The 21,149-nt window shown below is 38.8% G+C and overlaps 2 protein-coding genes and 1 long non-coding RNA gene across 3 annotated transcripts; all 3 read right to left on the reverse strand.

Moving 5' to 3' along the window:
* Positions 1-3,460: 3,460 nt before the first annotated feature.
* LOC116218660 lies at positions 3,461-5,709 on the reverse strand. The gene is made up of 4 exons (XR_004162965.1): positions 5,576-5,709; positions 4,965-5,222; positions 3,745-3,861; positions 3,461-3,490 (listed from the first exon to the last, which is right to left on the reverse strand). It is a non-coding gene; the product is annotated as an uncharacterized LOC116218660 (long non-coding RNA).
* A 2,856-nt stretch (positions 5,710-8,565) lies between these two features.
* Positions 8,566-12,272, reverse strand: LOC116218795. Its single transcript, XM_031561557.2, has 4 exons — positions 12,269-12,272; positions 11,044-11,301; positions 10,450-10,713; positions 8,566-8,993 (listed from the first exon to the last, which is right to left on the reverse strand). Exons 1-4 carry the CDS (start codon positions 12,270-12,272, stop codon positions 8,653-8,655), a joined length of 867 nt encoding a protein of 288 aa, XP_031417417.1. The 3' UTR covers positions 8,566-8,652.
* Positions 11,934-19,142, reverse strand: LOC116218658. The gene is made up of 3 exons (XM_031561041.2): positions 19,002-19,142; positions 13,355-13,612; positions 11,934-13,022 (listed from the first exon to the last, which is right to left on the reverse strand). The coding sequence occupies exons 1-3, from the start codon at positions 19,066-19,068 to the stop codon at positions 12,643-12,645; spliced, it is 705 nt and encodes a 234-aa protein (XP_031416901.1). The 5' UTR covers positions 19,069-19,142; the 3' UTR covers positions 11,934-12,642.
* Between the last annotated feature and the right edge of the window lie 2,007 nt (positions 19,143-21,149).

Raw genomic sequence — 21,149 nt, forward strand, 5'->3', positions numbered from 1 at the left:
TTGTGTGTGTGTGTGTATGTGTGTGTTCAATGCAACTACAATCACTAAGTGATGTAATGGGAGCAAGTATGGTACATTGTGAACGGCTGTATGCATATAGACTCTCACCTGAAGAAGGCAAATGTAGTGACTGACATAGAGATGACCAAGAGTAAACTAAGCACACAGGACACCACAATCAATATCAGCTGGTGATCTGTTGGTCAAGACAGGGAGAGAGAGACACACAAAGATTTGTACACAGTCCTAACTCACTAAGTGTTCAACTGATATGGCATGAGTCTGGGAAAAAAGTTAAGTATATGGAATTAAGGGAGAATGAGGAATTGCATGCTTATTCTCACTGTGTCATAGTTAGTGTTGTATTTGAACATACAAGGTGTGGCTATTAAATAATGAGACTATTGCTGTAATTCAATTGTAATGAAGAAAACTTGTCATACGTGCGTTACTCGTGTACTCGTAATAACGGCCTGGTTATTATGTCATGGCCAGACCACACATGTGGAATGGCTGTAAATGTAGTCTCACGGGGAGAAGCACAAGTGTGGCATGTCATGATGGAGGTGGAATGTCTGGAGACAAATCACTCGTTTAAAGTTTAATCCACTATATTTTGGTCATGAATCACACAACCTGCCTCCTCTTCCTGTTTGTTTGTTTCTCACAAGATGTCGGAGTGGTTTTTAATCTCAAGCATGTCAAACATGGTAATTCTTGCCACATGCAGCAGCATATATGTGTGTGTGTGTGTGTGTGTGTGTGTGTGTGTGTGTATGTTGTATACATACAGTGCATTTTACTTGATGGCTGGCTCTGTGAGAACAGTGTTAATGTATTACCGGTAACACTTACTGTCACTGCAGTTGTTACCAGCATAGCCAAATGGACAACTGACAACACAAAAGAAAACAAATGTTTGTGTGTTCATTTGTATGTTAGTCCATTAAAAAGAAGATGAAACATTTCCTCTGTTTATGTAAATAAAAAAAGACTAAAGGAGGTTATGTGTTACTGAGTATGCACATGTGCAATAAATAAAACTAAATAATAAAACAAAAAATTAAAGACAACTCACTCTGTACATTTCCCATCTTCTTCCTTTTTCCCACTTGGACATACTGGAATAGAAATGCAAAAATCAATCAATTAAAAAAATCAATCAATTTCTTGGTCAGAATCTGGCTTCACAGGAAATGAAAGGAAATGTTTTGAAATCTGTAATGGTAACTTTAAGGACACTGGCCCATATGATCAAATTAAAACCTAGATTTAGTTGCTTCTGCCATATTTTACTGCAAAAAGTAATGTACAAAAAGGGATATGTCAAATGTGAAACTGATGAAAATGCAAACTGAAATTATTTATACAACAAAGTACTGCAAAAACCTCTTTATTACTGTCAGCAAATTATGGCTTGCCATACCATTCTAATAGCATTACTTTTATATATAATAAAGGTATCCATTGTTGAGTTCATTAGAAGTCTTCACCAATCTATTTCAGTCATTCTACTTCTTGGTCACATCTTATTTCTGACACAAGTGTGGGAGAATCTGAAGGAAACTCTAAAAATGACGTCTCAACTGAACGGGTGAATTACACATGCAAGAAAGGAGAAACAAAAGCTGCTCACCGTCACAGTGTGTCTTATCTATGGTGTTTGGCCTTACGAACCCGGCTTTGCACAAGCACTGTAAATCACCACCTGTGACTTCGCATTTTGTAGTTGCCTCATCGCATTGCTTTGGCTTTTTCAGACACAGAGCTGACTCTAGAGTGAAATGAGCAAAACAAGTAACATGTCAGGTTTAAGTTAATAGTTACAGTTACAACACGTAAAACACATAACAATACAGTTTGAACACTTAAGGGTACAGGAACTAACATTCATTGAAAGTGGCTTGTTTAAAAGGACCTCAGTCTGTGGTTATTTCACAGGTCACAGTAGCAGTCTGGTATGTATGTGTGTGTGTGTGTGTGTGTGTGTGTGTTTGTGTAATACATATAATAACAATCATTGTATTTATATAGCACTTGTCGGACATAAGAGCACAAAGTGCTGTACAGTCCATACAACAAATATAAATAGGCAACAACAGGACCACTCAGATCAAGTAACAAGGTTAAATTAAATAAAAACAAAGTAAAATATCCCATTAAAATAACTACATAGAATAAAATAATAACAAAATGCTCAAATATAATAGTAAAGTACATCCCTGGCCCTAATGTAACAGCCCTTTGTGCCCTTTGTGACTGGGCCAGGTGAAAGCACAATGATGGCTGAGGAGACGAGGTCCAGTACATGCCTTTGAATGTTGCCCCACTTAGAACACCTCCATCAGGTGCCTCCGTAACCGCCTTATCAATTGCTGCTTTTACAATGCCTGCAGTGACTTCAGATTCAACGTTGAAGATGTGTTCAACATCAGCTGTGACACGAATGGTCCTGTAGAGCACTTTAGCGGGGGCAGTGGCCGGCCTGTGCATAGTGACAAAAACACAAAGGCAGGGATAAGGTAGTGAAAGGAATAATAAACCTAAAGGAGTCAGTGAAAATGTGACTAATTGTTTACATTTTACCCTCACATTGTATCCCACAAAACATGTTAGAGTTAAGCCTACCATTTCTGACTTCGACAGACTGACATTATTTGGTTCATTTATTTATATAGCGCCCCCCCCCACCCACCCCCCCCCCACCCACCCCCCCCCACCCCAGAGCAATAACACAAGCGAGACCAGTGACTGTAAAAACAATGGACAGCATGGCATCATGCCCTTTCAGTCGAACTGCCATATGTTCAAACTGGAGTCATATTCTGCATAGAAAGTGCTTTCTGCAGCCGCAGCATTCCTGGTGAACAGAACATTGGTCAGGTCTCCCCAGAACCAATCCATATTTGGACGCATCTGTTCCATGCTGTAATTCCTTGAAGTCGTTTCCCTTTTGAGAGAAGTTTAGGATGTCCATGTTTTTTACACTCATTGAGTGAGACAAAAATGGTCTCTTGTCAATAGCAACACTACTTTAGGCCACAGGGGGCGTATATGTTACAGTAGAGGAAAAGACTACAAAAAGATGAGGTGACTCACCTAAGACTGAGGACCACTGAAGTGACATAATCCTTTCTGTCCACAAATGCCGTGTTAAGCTGGGTTATAGGTGGAGGGGAAAACATGTTCATATATTTTTATATGTAATTTTGTAGAATTCAAATACTTAAGAAATTATATTCTTTATTTCAGTTTCAGTTGGTCTGTAGTGACCATATGTCATCCAGCTTACAGTATTTGATTGTCAAAGTCTTTACAAATTAACCTCAACTGCATTGTAATTATGACAGGGAACACGTGCCAGTGTCCTGGTGGTAACTTACCGCACTGACAATCTCCTCCGATGTTGTCTTAAAAAGCTCAGAGGTTTTATCGTCCATCTCTGTTGTATGTAGTGTTGTCAAGGTCAGCTCCCCAGGGAAGACTTTCGCTACAATTCAAAGAACACGATTCAAGTAACAATCCCAGAACAGTCCCTATGGAGAGAATACACTCTTCTATCTCAGAACAGTCCCTATGGAGAGAATACACTCTTCTATCTCAGAACAGTCCCTATGGAGAGAATACACTCTTCTATCTCAGAAAAGTTTCTATGGAGAGAATACACTCTTCTATCTCAGTTGCCGCCTCAGTTATACTTTTAGGGTGTGAGCGTTTGTCTGTGAGAGAGCGCTACAATTGTACCTTTTTGACAGAAAATGTCATTAAAGATGAATCCACCGGGACACACACAGGTGAATGTGTTATCAGCACGCTCCTCACATATGCTGTTTGGAGGACAAGAGTTCGGACTGCAGACAACTTGATGGAGGAAAGAACATAATGGTTGGCTTAATAGACATACGTACATACATACATACACGCACGCACGCACACACACACACACACACAAGCATACATACATACACACACACACACATACACATAAGCATACATACACACACACATACATACATACATACATACATCACAGACAAACAGACAGATAGACAGACAGACAGACAGATAGACAGATAGACAGATAGATAGATAGATAGATAGACAGACAAATAGAGAGACAGACAGACAGACAAATAGATAGATAGATAGATAGATAGATAGATAGATAGATAGATAGATAGATGGCGTTTCAATGTGCACCTGCTTGAAAGCAAGGTGCCTTCCTTACAGTGAATTTCATAAGTACTATAAACATGACCTCAGATTATTTAGTGTTCCATGTGTGCAGTTACAATCTTCTTAAAATGTCCTGTTTCATTTTTTGTTTTCAACAGAGATGCCAAAGAAGCACACTGAGGACAAGGGCACCTTTTTTAGTTGTGGAGGCCACTGTTGTTGCTGTTGTTGAGCCAGAGTCTGAGTTCTTATCTCTTTTGATATTGGATAATTTTTATTTTTGTAGAAACTCTGACTAGCTTTGTTTAGTTGTGGCGCACAGTTGAAAATAAACAGTTCCTTTTTTACTTTAAATAAAGTTATTGTAGGTGTCTGGGCCAGCTATCTAATGTTAGCGGTGTGATTGGTTGTTGACCTGTCAATCTCACTATAAACGTTTCCGTCACCACCATAGATATATATACATAGACGCCCCATTGACTGCTTCAGCCCGTTGCTACCATACCATAGACATAAAACATTTTGCTGTTCCTACATAATGGAGCTTTAAGTGGTAACAGCCTCTTCAGTCTTTGAAATTAAAACATGGTATTAGTTACAGGCTGATTTTTGCCTGTTCACATATATGCAGAAAACCAGCTAGAAAGATTGCCCAGTCAATACGTGTGGCTATTTCTAACACTAATGTCAGGACCATAACACAAAATGATTTTTATCTTTTTTTCCCTTCCTGTTCTTTTTCTCTTAGCGAGATCATTAAAGGGTTCAGTGAATATGAGGGGACATACCTGTAACTGCTGAGAACTCATATCCTGTGCTTCTCAATTCCTCTAACACCGTGAAGAGAGTGAACGAGTATTTTGTTGCAGCAGAGAGAGATGACACTCTGTGTGTCACTGTATTCCCAGCTAATCCAGTGATGTTGGTCTCTGTTTCATTGCTATATCTCAGTATGTAAGTGTTGATGTTGTTGACTTTGGTCCACTCTAGCTCTATGTGAGTCTCAGAGCGTTCTTTCACAATCACCTCGGTAACAGCAGGGGGAGCTGAAGGGGAGGGGGTGGACAAGACAGAAACACAGACAGATGGAAGGTCATAGGAAAAGAGAGATATACATTTAGAATGGAGACTGCAAGAGGAATCTAGAATAACATAACATAACCAAGAATAAGAAAAAAAAGACACATTTTTATTTAGCTGAAATACTGCTTGTGTTTTCAGTCCATATACATTGTTTTCCAAGCGTTTGAATGTAGAGTATTAGTAATCTTATAAAATGTTTTTGCTTAATATACATTAGACAGTGTAATTTATTATGAGCTAGCTGACACAGGTTTTCAAGTGTTGCGGAGAAAAAAGCAACTTCCTTGAAATTTCGCAATAAAAAAAAGAGACATACCTGTCACTGCTGAGAAATCATGTCCTGTGCTTTTAGCTTCCTCAAACACGGTGAAGAGAGTGAACGAGTATTTTGTTCCAGCAGAGAGAGATGACACAGTGTGTGTCACTTTGTCCCCATCTGATCCAGGGATGAGGGTTTCTTTTCCATCCAATATCAGTATGTAAGTATGTAAGATGTTGTTGACTTTGGTCCACTCTAGCTCTATGTGAGTCTCATTGCGGGTTTTCACATCCACCTGGGTAACAGCAGGGGGAGCTGAAGGGGAGGGGGTGGACAAGACAGAAACACAGACAGATGGAAGGTCATAGGAAAAGAGAGATATACATTTAGAATGCAGACTGCAAGAGGAATGTGGGATAAAAATGAAATAAATTGACCCACATTGCCAAACTAAAACCCTGAGTAGATGGGTTAGATGCCTAGATATTGCCCAGGTTGAAAAAAGGTGCTCTTCAGTGTATTTACAGTTTTTCTCGATTGATTACATTCAAAAACTGGAACTTATGGCACAATGACCACAACCTGTAACTCATGTGCCAACTCCCTAAACCAATTCTGCTAAACTATAAGCACAAGTATCTGCTTTAGACACAGATTTCAATTGTTAACCGCACTTTCTTCAAAACACAACACACAATTATCTGCTTTAGACACAAATTTCAATTGTTAACCGCACTTTCTTCAAAACACTAAACACCATCCTCTCTACTTTGCACACTTCATCAATGCCAAAACCTCCTTGTGTTCAGACAGAACACACTGCTATTCAATTGGCAAAACTTCCATTTCCAAGGCTGTTGTGCAATTTGAAATCAAAGCTTTAGCAATATGATGGCCACAGGTTAGCTCCTGGTTTGGAGAACAATTGATGGCAACATTGAAGTGAGAGGTGATCAGGAAGGCAGAGGAGTGAGAGTAAGAGGAGGAGGAGGAGGAGGAAGAGGATGAAGAGAAAGAGCAAGAAGGAGAGCCATTATCTCTGATGAGATTCGGGCCACTGTGGTCAACCCTGTGGTCAACCATGGTTTGACCATGCAGGAGGCTGGCCAGAGGGTTCAACCAAATATAAGCCGCTTCTCAGTTGCATCCATTCTCTGGACATTCAGAAGAGGGAATAGGTAAGAAACACTACTATGACAGGAAAACACTAGTTTGAATGCCTTATCAGGAGCATAGTATTCTTGTATTTTCCATTGTACTGTATCTGTAAAATTACGTAAACAAATACAAAGTGCAACCATTGATGACCAAGACTAATTCCTAAACATCAATACAGTGAGCCTAGCCACAGTGGACTGTGTTCTAAGGCGGAACACCTTGAGAATAAAGCAGGTGTACAGGGTGCCTTTTGTCAGAAACTCCGACAGTCAAACAGTTATGCTATGACTATGTGCAGGTAAGTCATATACATTTCCACAACTGATTGCGTCCTATCAGCACTGACACATTAATGTACTGTATTGCAATCCAATCCAATGTTACAGTTTTTCTCGATTGCTTACACACATGAAGCATGCCTCATTTTCTCAAAACTCTAAACACAAATCCCTAAACCACTCACACAAAATGCAACAACATTCACAACACTGTGTAGGTCTATTTCTGATAGCACATTATCAATATTGTCTTGAGCTAGAACAGGATGCAGTAGTTTTTTGTCCTTTTTTATTTTACATTTTTCTTTCTTTTTTTTGTTGACTGTACTGGCCTATATCCTATTGTTTGTTCTGTGCAAATCATTTACACATTCATTTGTGTTTGCTGTGATGTATAGGCTACAGCACTTTTGGAAAAAATAAAGAAATATTTTAGTTGTTACTGTATATTTGTGTGTTGTTTTATATTTGCGTAAAAACATTATACAGTTATATTTTACTACAGGAGTAAGCGTTTAGTAACATAATGTTCCTGATAAGGCCTTCATACTGGTGTTTTCCCATTTCATAGTAGTGTTTTCCATTGAGCACATCAGTGTTCAATCGATGCTTAGAATGTCTACTCATATAATGGGCTGTGTTTGTCATTAGAAAACAAAGTACCCTTTTGAGGTGACATAACACTGTTTTGAAAGCAAAGTTGCCTTTTGCAGGATATATAAAGGGTTTTGCATTTTGTGTGAGTGGTTTTGGGATTTGTGTTTAGAGTTTTGAGGAAATGAGGCATGCTTTGAAAAAATGTGTGTTAGCAATCGAGAAAAACTGTAAACTGTGCTAGAAAATGCATGTAGTATATGTCTGCAGTATATTTTTATTTCTTAAATACATTTAGTGCTTTAAAGCCCCATTCCAGAAGAATTGGTATTTTTTCTAGTGAGCTCAGAAGATGAGAGGCCAAATGCGCGTATCTGTGGATTCTTTATTGAAAGGCTCTAAGCTCTCAACAGAAGATGCTCCATGGATGATCTTACCATATGAATGGTGCGTTCATCTATTTGAAAGTAATTCGGTCACTCCCACCTTCCCTTTGTTTGGTTGACCCCTACGGCCAATTAGATCTAAAACCGAGTAATTTATTTGCTGTTAAGCACTGTAAGCTGCTGTGTTTTGTATGAAAGGGGCTATACAAATAAAGTTTATTATTATTATTATTATTATTATTTTTATTGTTATTCCTAGCTGCTGTGAACCACTGTCCATTAATATTACCCCACAACTCTTGGGGTCATCAAATTGAAAAAGAATTTGCTGTTCCTACATAATGGAGCTTTAAGTGGTAACAGCCTCTTCAGTCTTTGATATTAAGACATGGTATTAGTTACAGGCTGATTTTTGCCTGTTCACATATATGCAGAAAACCAGAAGAATTGGTATTTTTCTAGTGAGCTCAATTTTATTTACACAAATATGACTATTTTAAAAATAGTTTCATTTATTGTGACATCGGAGATGAACGCTAACATAACCAAAGAATAAGAAAAAAAAGAAACAAATGTATTTAGCTGAAATACTGCTCGTGTTTTCAGCCCATATACAATACGTTGTTTTCCAAGCTTTTGAATGTAGAGTATGAGTAATCTAATAAAATGTTGTTGGCGACATGCTAGATATACATTACACAGTGTAATTTATTATGAGCTAGCTGACACAGGTTTTCAAGTGTTGGGAAGAAAAAAAGCAACTTCCTTGAAATTTCGCAATCAAAAAAAGAGACATACCTGTAACTGCTGGGAACTCAAATCCTGTGCTTCTCACTCCCTCAAACACCGTGAAGAGAGTGAACGAGTATTTTGTTCCAGCAGAGAGAGATGACACTGTGTGTGTCACTGCTGTGCTCCCATCTAATCCAGTGATGGGGGTTTCTGTTTCATCGCTCGATTTCAGTGCGTAAGTGTTGATGTTGTTGACTTTGGTCCACTCTAGCTCTATGTGAGTCTCATTGCGGGTTTTCACATTCACCAGGGCAACATTAGAGGGAGCTGAAGGGGAGGGGGTGGACAAGACAGAAACACAGACAGATGGAAGGTCATAGGAAAAGAGAGATATACATTTAGAATGCAGACTGCAAGAGGAATGTGGGATAAAAATGAAATAAATTGGCCCACATTGCCAAACTAAAACCCTGAGTAGATGGGTTAGATGCCTAGATATTGCCCAGGTTGAAAAAAGGTGCTCTTCAGTGTATTTAAACTGTGCTAGAAAATGCATGTAGTATATGTCTGCAGTATATTTGCATTTCTTAAATACTTTTAGTGCTTTAAAGCCCCATTCCAGAAGAATTGGTATTTTTTCTAGTGAGCTCAGAAGACGAGAGGCCAAATGCGTGTATCTGTGGATTCTTTATCGAAAGGCTCTTGACTTTCAACAGAAGATGCTCCATGGATGATCTTACCATATGAATGGCGCGTTCTTCTCTTTAAAAGTAATTCGGTCACTCCCACCTTTCTTTAGTTTGGTTGACCCCTACGGCCAATTAGATCTAAAACCGCTATCTGACTTTCACTCAATCAGAGCGTATTACCTGTTTGGCACCACGCCCATTTTCTGGGATGCTTGTGGCAGAATCAATCTCCATTATTTACAGCCTATCTTGTAAGTCATTACTGACTAGTCCAATAGAAAGAAGGCCAGCTCCACATCTGACTTGCTCGGTTACGTGTAGGGTCTCTTGCTCAGTTACTCTCTCTTTTTCTCTTCCTATCCTTCGACAAGAAACAAGAAACTTATGTTGCCCTGTAGCTGACTTCTAACTCACATCTGCAGAAGTATAGAAACTTTCAAGCTAAGAATAGTTACTATAAATAGCTATTTCCTGTCATTCTTTAGATTTTTTTAAATAATGTTTCACAACCGCCCTAGGTTTGCCTGACAAAATGCAGGAAGAGTTAAAGCATTAACCTCACTGGAAATGGTATAAGTGGCCAGCTAGCTAGTTACCATGGTACCCATGTCAATGCTATGAGTATACAGCAGCACATTATTGTCATTTCTCTCCACGTAATTTCTTTGCTGTTAAGCACTTTGAGCTGCTGTGTTTTGTATGAAAGGTGCTATACAAAAAAAGTGTATTATTATTATTTTTATTATTATTCCTAGCTGCTGTGAACAACTGTCCATTAATTACAGACCGCAACTCTTGGGGTCATCAGAGTGGAAAAAAATTAGCTGTTCCTACATAATGGAGCTTTAAGTGGTCACAGCCTCTTCAGTCTTTGAAATTAAGACATGGTGTTAGTTACAGGCTGGTTTTTGCCTGTTCACATATATGCAGAAAACCAGCTAGAAAGATTGCCCAGTCAATACGTGTGGCTATTTCTAACTATGACACACTAATGTCAGGACCATAACACAAAATGATTTTGATCTGTTTTTCCCTTCCTGTTCTTTTTCCCTTAGCGAGATCATTAAAGGGTTTAGTGAACATAGGGAACATACCTGTAACTTCTGAGAAGTCATGTCCTGTGCTTCTCGCGTCCTCAAACACTGTGAAGAGAGTGAACGAGTATTCTGTTCCAGCAGAGAGAGATGACACTGTGTGAGTCACTTTGTTCCCAGCTGGTCCAGGGATGGGGGTATCTGTTCCACCGGTCCGTTTCAATATGTAAGTATAAGGGTTGATGTCGCTGACTTTGGTCCACTCTAGCTCTATATCAGTCTCAGAGCGGGTTTTCACAATCACCAGGGTAACAGCAGGGGGAGCTGAAGGAGAGGGGGTGGACAAGACAGAAACACAGACTAGTGACTAGTCTAGACTGACTAGTGAGCTCAATTTTATTTACACAAATATGACTATTTTAAAAATAGTTTAATTTATTGTGACATCGGAGATGAACGCTAACATAACCAAAGAATAAGAAAAAAAGAAAAACATTTATTTAGCTGAAATACTGCCCGCGTTTTCAGCCCATTACACAGTGTAATATACATTACACAGTGTAATTTATTATGAGCTAGCTGACACAGGTTTTCAAGTGTTGGGGAGAAAAAAAGCAACTTCCTTGAAATTTCGCAATCAAAAAAGAGACATACCTGTAACTGCTGGGAACTCAAATCCTGTGCTTCTCAGTTCCTCTAACACCGTGAAGAGAGTGAACGAGTATTTTGTTCCAGCAGAGAGAGATGACACAGTGTGTGTCACTGTGTTCCCGTCTAATCCAGTGATGGGGGTTTCTGGTTCATCGCTCGATTTCAGTGCGTAAGTGTTGATGTTGTTGACTTTGGTCCACTCTAGCTCTATGTGAGTCTCATTGCGGGTTTTCACATTCACCAGGGTAACAGCAGGGGGAGCTGAAGGGGAGGGGGTGGACAAGACAGAAACACAGACAGATGAAAGGTCATAGGAAAAGAGAGATATACATTTAGAATGCAGACTGCAAGAGGAATGTGGGATAAAAATGAAATAAATTGGCCCACATTGCCAAACTAAAACCCTGAGTAGATGGGTTAGATGCCTAGATATTGCCCAGGTTGAAAAAAGGTGCTCTTCAGTGTATTTAAACTGTGCTAGAAAATGCATGTAGTATATGTCTGCAGTATATTTGCATTTCTTAAATACTTTTAGTGCTTTAAAGCCCCATTCCAGAAGAATTGGTATTTTTTCTAGTGAGCTCAGAAGACGAGAGGCCAAATGCGTGTATCTGTGGATTCTTTATCGAAAGGCTCTTAACTTTCAACAGAAGATGCTCCATGGATGATCTTACCATATGAATGGCGCGTTCTTCTCTTTAAAAGTAATTCGGTCACTCCCACCTTTCTTTAGTTTGGTTGACCCCTACGGCCAATTAGATCTAAAACCGCTATCTGATTTTCACTCAATCAGAGCGTATTACCTGTTTGGCACCACGCCCATTTTCTGGGATGCTTGTGGCAGAATCAATCTCCATTATTTACAGCCTATCTGGTAAGTCATTACTGACTAGTCCAATAGAAAGAAGGCCAGCTCCACATCTGACTTGCTCGGTTACGTGTAGGGTCTCTTGCTCAGTTACTCTCTCTTTTTCTCTTCCTATCCTTCGACAAGAAACAAGAAACTTATGTTGCCCTGTAGCTGACTTCTAACTCACATCTGCAGAAGTATAGAAACTTTCAAGCTAAGAATAGTTACTATAAATAGCTATTTCCTGTCATTCTTTAGATTTGTTTTAAATAATGTTTCACAACCGCCCTAGGTTTGCCTGACAAAATGCAGGAAGAGTTAAAGCATTAACCTCACTGGAAATGGTATAAGTGGCCAGCTAGCTAGTTACCATGGTACCCATGTCAATGCTATGAGTATACAGCAGCATATTATTGTCATTTCTCTCCATGTAATTTCTTTGCTGTTAAGCACTTTGAGCTGCTGTGTTTTGTATGAAAGGTGCTATACAAAAAAAGTGTATTATTATTATTTGTATTATTATTCCTAGCTGCTGTGAACAACTGTCCATTAATTACAGACCGCAACTCTTGGGGTCATCAGAGTGGAAAAAAATTAGCTGTTCCTACATAATGGAGCTTTAAGTGGTCACAGCCTCTTCAGTCTTTGAAATTAAGACATGGTGTTAGTTACAGGCTGGTTTTTGCCTGTTCACATATATGCAGAAAACCAGCTAGAAAGATTGCCCAGTCAATACGTGTGGCTATTTCTAACTATGACACACTAATGTCAGGACCATAACACAAAATGATTTTGATCTGTTTTTCCCTTCCTGTTCTTTTTCCCTTAGCGAGATCATTAAAGGGTTTAGTGAACATAGGGAACATACCTGTAACTTCTGAGAAGTCATGTCCTGTGCTTCTCGCGTCCTCAAACACTGTGAAGAGAGTGAACGAGTATTCTGTTCCAGCAGAGAGAGATGACACTGTGTGAGTCACTTTGTTCCCAGCTGGTCCAGGGATGGGGGTATCTGTTCCACCGGTCCGTTTCAATATGTAAGTATAAGGGTTGATGTCGCTGACTTTGGTCCACTCTAGCTCTATATCAGTCTCAGAGCGGGTTTTCACAATCACCAGGGTAACAGCAGGGGGAGCTGAAGGAGAGGGGGTGGACAAGACAGAAACACAGACTAGTGACTAGTCTAGACTGACTAGTGAGCTCAATTTTATTTACACAAATATGACTATTTTAAAAATAGTTTAATTTATTGTGACATCGGAGATGAACGCTAACATAACCAAAGAATAAGAAAAAAAAGAAAAACATTTATTTAGCTGAAATACTGCCCGCGTTTTCAGCCCATTACACAGTGTAATATACATTACACAGTGTAATTTATTATGAGCTAGCTGACACAGGTTTTCAAGTGTTGGGGAGAAAAAAAGCAACTTCCTTGAAATTTCGCAATCAAAAAAAGAGACATACCTGTAACTGCTGGGAACTCAAATCCTGTGCTTCTCAGTTCCTCTAACACCGTGAAGAGAGTGAACGAGTATTTTGTTCCAGCAGAGAGAGATGACACAGTGTGTGTCACTGTGTTCCCGTCTAATCCAGTGATGGGGGTTTCTGGTTCATCGCTCGATTTCAGTGCGTAAGTGTTGATGTTGTTGACTTTGGTCCACTCTAGCTCTATGTGAGTCTCATTGCGGGTTTTCACATTCACCAGGGTAACAGCAGGGGGAGCTGAAGGGGAGGGGGTGGACAAGACAGAAACACAGACAGATGAAAGGTCATAGGAAAAGAGAGATATACATTTAGAATGCAGACTGCAAGAGGAATGTGGGATAAAAATGAAATAAATTGGCCCACATTGCCAAACTAAAACCCTGAGTAGATGGGTTAGATGCCTAGATATTGCCCAGGTTGAAAAAAGGTGCTCTTCAGTGTATTTAAACTGTGCTAGAAAATGCATGTAGTATATGTCTGCAGTATATTTGCATTTCTTAAATACTTTTAGTGCTTTAAAGCCCCATTCCAGAAGAATTGGTATTTTTTCTAGTGAGCTCAGAAGACGAGAGGCCAAATGCGTGTATCTGTGGATTCTTTATCGAAAGGCTCTTAACTTTCAACAGAAGATGCTCCATGGATGATCTTACCATATGAATGGCGCGTTCTTCTCTTTAAAAGTAATTCGGTCACTCCCACCTTTCTTTAGTTTGGTTGACCCCTACGGCCAATTAGATCTAAAACCGCTATCTGACTTTCACTCAATCAGAGCGTATTACCTGTTTGGCACCACGCCCATTTTCTGGGATGCTTGTGGCAGAATCAATCTCCATTATTTACAGCCTATCTGGTAAGTCATTACTGACTAGTCCAATAGAAAGAAGGCCAGCTCCACATCTGACTTGCTCGGTTACGTGTAGGGTCTCTTGCTCAGTTACTCTCTCTTTTTCTCTTCCTATCCTTCGACAAGAAACAAGAAACTTATGTTGCCCTGTAGCTGACTTCTAACTCACATCTGCAGAAGTATAGAAACTTTCAAGCTAAGAATAGTTACTATAAATAGCTATTTCCTGTCATTCTTTAGATTTGTTTTAAATAATGTTTCACAACCGCCCTAGGTTTGCCTGACAAAATGCAGGAAGAGTTAAAGCATTAACCTCACTGGAAATGGTATAAGTGGCCAGCTAGCTAGTTACCATGGTACCCATGTCAATGCTATGAGTATACAGCAGCATATTATTGTCATTTCTCTCCATGTAATTTCTTTGCTGTTAAGCACTTTGAGCTGCTGTGTTTTGTATGAAAGGTGCTATACAAAAAAAGTGTATTATTATTATTTGTATTATTATTCCTAGCTGCTGTGAACAACTGTCCATTAATTACAGACCGCAACTCTTGGGGTCATCAGAGTGGAAAAAAATTAGCTGTTCCTACATAATGGAGCTTTAAGTGGTCACAGCCTCTTCAGTCTTTGAAATTAAGACATGGTGTTAGTTACAGGCTGGTTTTTGCCTGTTCACATATATGCAGAAAACCAGCTAGAAAGATTGCCCAGTCAATACGTGTGGCTATTTCTAACTATGACACACTAATGTCAGGACCATAACACAAAATGATTTTGATCTGTTTTTCCCTTCCTGTTCTTTTTCCCTTAGCGAGATCATTAAAGGGTTTAGTGAACATAGGGAACATACCTGTAACTTCTGAGAAGTCATGTCCTGTGCTTCTCGCGTCCTCAAACACCGTGAAGAGAGTGAACGAGTATTCTGTTCCAGCAGAGAGAGATGACACTGTGTGAGTCACTTTGTTCCCAGCTGGTCCAGGGATGGGGGTATCTGTTCCACCGGTCCGTTTCAATATGTAAGTATAAGGGTTGATGTCGCTGACTTTGGTCCACTCTAGCTCTATATCAGTCTCAGAGCGGGTTTTCACAATCACCAGGGTAACAGTAGGGGGAGCTGAAGGGGAGGGGGTGGACAAGACAGAAACACAGACAGATGAAAGGTCATAGGAAAAGAGAGATATACATTTAGAATGCAGACTGCAAGAGGAATGTGGGATAAAAATGAAATAAATTGGCCCACATTGCCAAACTAAAACCCTGAGTAGATGGGTTAGATACCTATATATTGCCCAGGTTGAAAAAAGGTGCTCTTCAGTGTATTTAAACTGTGCTAGAAAATGCATGTAGTATATGTATACAGTATATTTGCATTTCTTAAATACTTTTAGTGCTTTAAAGCCCCATTCCAGAAGAATTAAAAATGTTCTAGTGAGCTCAATTCTATTTACACAAATATGACTATTTTAAAAATAGTTTCATTTATTGTGACATCGGAGATGAACGCTAACATAACCAAAGAATAAGAAAAAAAAGAAACAAATTTATTTAGCTGAAATACTGCTCGCGTTTTCAGCCCATATACAGTACATTGTTTTCCAAGCTTTTGAATGTAGAGTATGAGTAATCTAATAAAATGTTGTTGGCGACATGCTAGATATACATTACACAGTGTAATTTATTATGAGCTAGCTGACACAGGTTTTCAAGTGTTGGGGAGAAAAAAAGCAACTTCCTTGAAATTTCGCAATCAAAAAAAGAGACATACCTGTAACTGCTGAGAACTCAAATCCTGTGCTTCTCAGTTCCTCTAACACCGTGAAGAGAGTGAACGAGTAGTTAGTTCCAGCAGAGAGAGATGACACAGTGTGTGTCACTGTGTTCCCGTCTAATCCAGTGATGAGGGTTTCTGGTTCATCGCTCGATTTCAGTGCGTAAGTGTTGATGTTGTCGACTTTGGTCCACTCTAGCTCTATGTGAGTCTCATTGCGGGTTTTCACATTCACCAGGGCAACATTAGAGGGAGCTGAAGGGGAGGGGGTGGACAAGACAGAAACACAGACAGATGGAAGGTCATAGGAAAAGAGAGATATACATTTAGAATGCAGACTGCAAGAGGAATGTGGGATAAAAATGAAATAAATTGGCCCACATTGCCAAACTAAAACCCTGAGTAGATGGGTTAGATACCTATATATTGCCCAGGTTGAAAAAAGGTGCTCTTCAGTGTATTTAAACTGTGCTAGAAAATGCATGTAGTATATGTATACAGTATATTTGCATTTCTTAAATACTTTTAGTGCTTTAAAGCCTCATTCCAGAAGAATTAAAAATGTTCTAGTGAGCTCAATTCTATTTACACAAATATGACTATTTTAAAAATAGTTTCATTTATTGTGACATCGGAGATGAACGCTAACATAACCAAAGAACAGTTTAAACACTTAAGGGTACAGGAACTAACATTCATTGAAAATGCCTTGTCTAAAAGGACTTCAGTCTGTGGTCGGTTCACAGGTCACAGTAGCAATCCGGTACATTCTACAAATATATAAATGTTTTTGAGTGTGTGTGTCTGTGTGTGTGTGTTTGTGTGTGTGTGTGTGTGTGTGTGTGTGTGTGTGTGTTTGAGTGTGTTTGAGTGTGTGTGTGTGTGTGTGTGTGTGTGTGTGTGTGTGTGTGTGTGTGTGTGTGTGTGTGTGTGTGTGTGTGTGTGTGTGTGTGTGTGTGTGTGTGTGTAATACATATAATTACAATCATTGTATTTATATAGCACTTGTCGGACATAAGAGCACAAAGTGCTGTACAGTCCATACAACAAATATAAATGGGCAACAACAGGACCACTCAGATCAAGTAACAAGGTTAAATTAAATAAAAACAAAGTAAAAGACCCCATTAAAATAACCACATAGAATAAAATAATAACAAAATGCTAAATTATAATAATAAAGTACATCCCTGGCCCTAATGTAACAGCATCTGGAGACATAAGTGCCCTTTGTGACTGGGCCAGGTGAACGCACAATGATGGCTGAGGAGACGAGGTCCAGTACATGCCTGTGAATGTTGCCCCACTTAGAACACCTCCTCCTCCGCCAGGTGCAGCTGCCACCTCAATTGCTGTTTTGTATTTGACTTGAAGTAAAGTGAACTCAGTTGCAGTGTTGTACGCTTGTATTATAACAAATAACTTGCTTTTGCTTTTTACACGCTCACAATCATGTAAATGCAAGTGCTCTCCCTTTCTCCCTCTCTCTCTTTCTCCTTCTCTCTCTTTTTCTCCATCTCTCTCTCTCTCTCTCTCTCTCTCTCACACACACACACACACACACACACACACACACACACACACACAGACGGTATACTATTTGTATACAAGTATACTAGCATTAAAGTTTATTTGTAAAAAATAATCGTACACAGTTTGCATTTCAGCTTAAGTCAACTCAGTTGAAGTGTAATTGACTGCAGCTGAAAGAGGCTTAGGACAGTGTGTCACTTTGTTTTGGAAAAGCTATAGTCCTATCTAACTGCAATTTCTGCTCTTGTGATTTATCTTTTTATTTTTCCCGTAAAGCAGACTGTAATCATGTCATAAATTCCCATAAGCTTCAAACATGCTCCCTCACTAGCGTAATTCTGGACTTTGTAGTCCAATAAAATCTGAACAGAACACCATAGTTAACCTTGAACCATTTCTAGAACATTCATAATGGCCAAAACATGACACTGTCTCCATGGCATCTCAGCTAAATGGCTGCAGTCGATAAACTCAGACATTGGATGACAACAAAGACTGACCAACAGTAGATGAAAACCAACTCCCAGTTTATAATATATGAACGATCAACATTTATCACAATGTTAAAACATGCTAAAATAGCTTTCTTCAAAAGGTAAAACTGTATCAAATATATATATATAAAAACTTTATATATATATATATATATATATATATATATATATTTGATAAAGTTTTAACTTTTGAAGTAGGCTATTTTAGCAATTTATTAAAAAGATAATTCTGTGCTCATATAAGTATGCAGATCATAAACTAATTGACTTTTAATACAGACTTCAGAATGACTGACTTAAATTCTGACTTAATCGTCTATCAGAGTTTATGACTAAGCAGGGCACTGGGTGTGTCTTTTAAAACCTTTGACTGTTTACCATCGTTATGGCGGCTATAAAACAAAGTATGCCACATCATGTGATAATAGCCCATTGTTTCCTCATGGCAAATTTGAAAACTAAAAGATCCTGTATAAGCTTCAATGACAGGGTGAACTACTAAACTTCACATCCTGTATTGTTCTACTACGTTCTCTTAAATTTCCCTCGGGATAAATAAAGTATCCATCTATCTTCTGCAACATGTTCTTCATACACTCTTACATATATTAATTAATTAGAGGCAGCAAAAATTTGTAGTTATGAAATAACTCTTTTTGAATAACGTTCTTCACCTCTACAGTTAAAAACAAAAAGAATAATTTTAATAATCTAAAAAGTACACAGGAGTTTCACTTCAGACACAAACCTGAACTAATACGTTTTACTACAAGCAAGGAACCCAGGAGCAAGGAACTCTTTGTTTGTAAACTGACATGAAGCCGTTTTAATTTTAAGAATGCCTATTTGTTAAACCCAACTTTTAAACTGGAAAAAAGCCAACAGGGCCCAAAACCTATACTATAGTTATTAATTACAGTAATTTCTTTCTGCATAGAACAAGCAGGTATTATAGACATAAAAAGAGCATATTATTTGTGTCCATACCTTCCTGACCCAGACATTGGCTCGAACAGAGAAGCAGAGTAAGTAGAATGAAGCGTATGGGCCCCATGGTTAGAAATGTCAGCTCACCCTTCCAAAATCACAGAGGATTAAGCTGCAGGCAGGTTATATCTTACATGTATATTACCCAAAGTGAATACTTTGATGTACCTTGAACTGTAATAAAGTGATTATGGGAATAATAAAAAGACAGTGTGTGTGTGTGTGTGTGTGTGTGTGTGTGTGTGTGTGAGAGAGAGAGTGTGGGCCTGTGTGTGTGTGTGTGAGAGAGAGAGAGAGAGAGAGAAAGAAAGAGAGAGAGAGAGAGAGAGAGAGAGAGAGAGAGAGAGAGTGTGTGTGTGTGTTTGGGGGGGTGAAAACACGCACATTTACATGATGGGGAGTGTGTGAAAAACATATCAATGATTGTATTAAGTGTCATAACATGGGGTATTTGCACTATTATCACATAGTGTTTTTATCACTTTGTATTTCCCATGTGGGGTCTCTCTGGGTTTCTAATGATTGTGACCTTGCCTTTGCTATTATTGTGGTGAGGTAGTTCTAGGCTGTGTTTCCCTAAAGCGTAGACATGTTTTGACCTTTGGAACTGAGAGAGGAAGTGTGTTGAAAATCAGCATCTCAATATTATATAGAAATTATTGCAGTAAAACAGAGCTTTTAGGAAATCACCCCAGTGTGATCGCTACGATTTCCTTTTACACTTCAGTGAGTATGAAGAATATTGTTAAAAACTTGAGGATTGCCCCAGCATTTAGAGATTTTAGATGAGGCACTGATTTGAGTAGGTGGACCTAAACCAGTTGTGACAACATTAACTTTTTCGGCAAAGCCAGTAAGACTAGGAGATGTTAGATATGCACATGAGAGTATGAGAGTGCACTATAGATGTTACAGTTTTTTACAATCATTTTCACACTCGATTCCATGTACTTGTTTTTAAAAACATTTCCCACAGTGGGCTTTACAAACACACACCTGCGCACATCAGTTAACCTTTGGTGCAAAATGCACTACAACTATCAAAACACTTCATATTTCACCTAAAAGTGACTCACGCTGCCATAACTATAGCATATGCTCTCTCCCCTTAAACTACTTTATCGCTTTTGCATAGTTTAGTGTAAGATACATTTATGACCCCTCTTACAGTACATTTGAAATTCAGCTATATGCTTCAAAATGTTCTATGGTATACTATAGTACAAAGAAAAGTGTCCAGACACATTTCATTCCCAGAACAGTAAGTGAAACAACAACAAATGAGTCTCCTACTAGAAGTGCAGCCCTAATGCTGATCCTTGGTGTCCTCTGAATTTGGCATGACATTTTTATGAACTTCACAGGTACAGAACCGCAACATCTTCCCTTGCCCTGAATCTTAAGCACATCTTATCCAAGCCTAAAATCTCCCCTATTCCAAAAATATTTCAAGGCAAGCAGTTGTCATGACACTAAGAACAAACTTTTTTGATCTGTTGTTTTGCCTGTCACAATACTGTAGGTACCACTTTTAATGTGGTAAATTTGTCTCAATGAGAGCCCATGGCTTAGATATACAGCAGTAACAGTAGGAAAATGTCTTCGGCGACAACTATATCTATATTTTTCCTATATTTATATCACTGTGGGTGGAAAGATGCTGTATTCTAACAGACAAATTAAACTATACACCTGAAATAACACAGATTACCCTGCTTTTTGTATCAGTTTATGTATCAGTTTACTGCTTTGTTTTGTTTGTTTGCAGTAATACAAACATAGTAATACAGCGTTTGCATTGAAATGTGCATGTATGAAGGAAAACATTTAGATGTAGTTGTAGTTGTTGTTTACAACTATTACTGCTGTCATGGGCTATCAATGAGAAAAAGTGACCCAAAAATGCAACTACAGTGAAGGTCTGGTACTTAGCCCAAAGTGACTTACAATAGCATCAGGAATTGAACCCCGGTCAGCTACTTGCTAGACAACAAACACAAACCACTGTAAAAAATAGTTTGATCTTGGTGTCATGACAACTGCTTGCCTTGAAATATTTGTAGAATATGGGGGACTTGAGGGGTGTATAAGATGTGCTAAAGACTTTTTTTCTCAAGATTCAAAGCCAGGGAGAATGTTGCTGTACTG

The sequence above is a fragment of the Clupea harengus genome, chromosome 23 (assembly GCF_900700415.2).
Source record: "Clupea harengus chromosome 23, Ch_v2.0.2, whole genome shotgun sequence".
Taxonomy (NCBI): domain Eukaryota; kingdom Metazoa; phylum Chordata; class Actinopteri; order Clupeiformes; family Clupeidae; genus Clupea; species Clupea harengus.

Coding starts and splice junctions, on each gene's coding strand:
- LOC116218795 (XM_031561557.2), bottom strand. Junction 10,714..11,043: donor TGAGTTCCCAGCAGTTACAG/GTATGTCTCTTT, acceptor CCTCTCCTTCAG/CTCCCCCTGCTGTTACCCTG. Junction 8,994..10,449: donor TGACTTCTCAGAAGTTACAG/GTATGTTCCCTA, acceptor CCTCCCCTTCAG/CTCCCTCTAATGTTGCCCTG.
- LOC116218658 (XM_031561041.2), bottom strand. CDS start 19,068: ATGGGGCCCATACGCTTCATTCTACTTACTCTGCTTCTCTGTTCGAGC. Junction 13,613..19,001: donor CCAATGTCTGGGTCAGGAAG/GTATGGACACAA, acceptor CCTCCCCTTCAG/CTCCCCCTGCTGTTACCCTG. Junction 13,023..13,354: donor TGAGTTCCCAGCAGTTACAG/GTATGTCTCTTT, acceptor CCTCTCCTTCAG/CTCCCCCTGCTGTTACCCTG.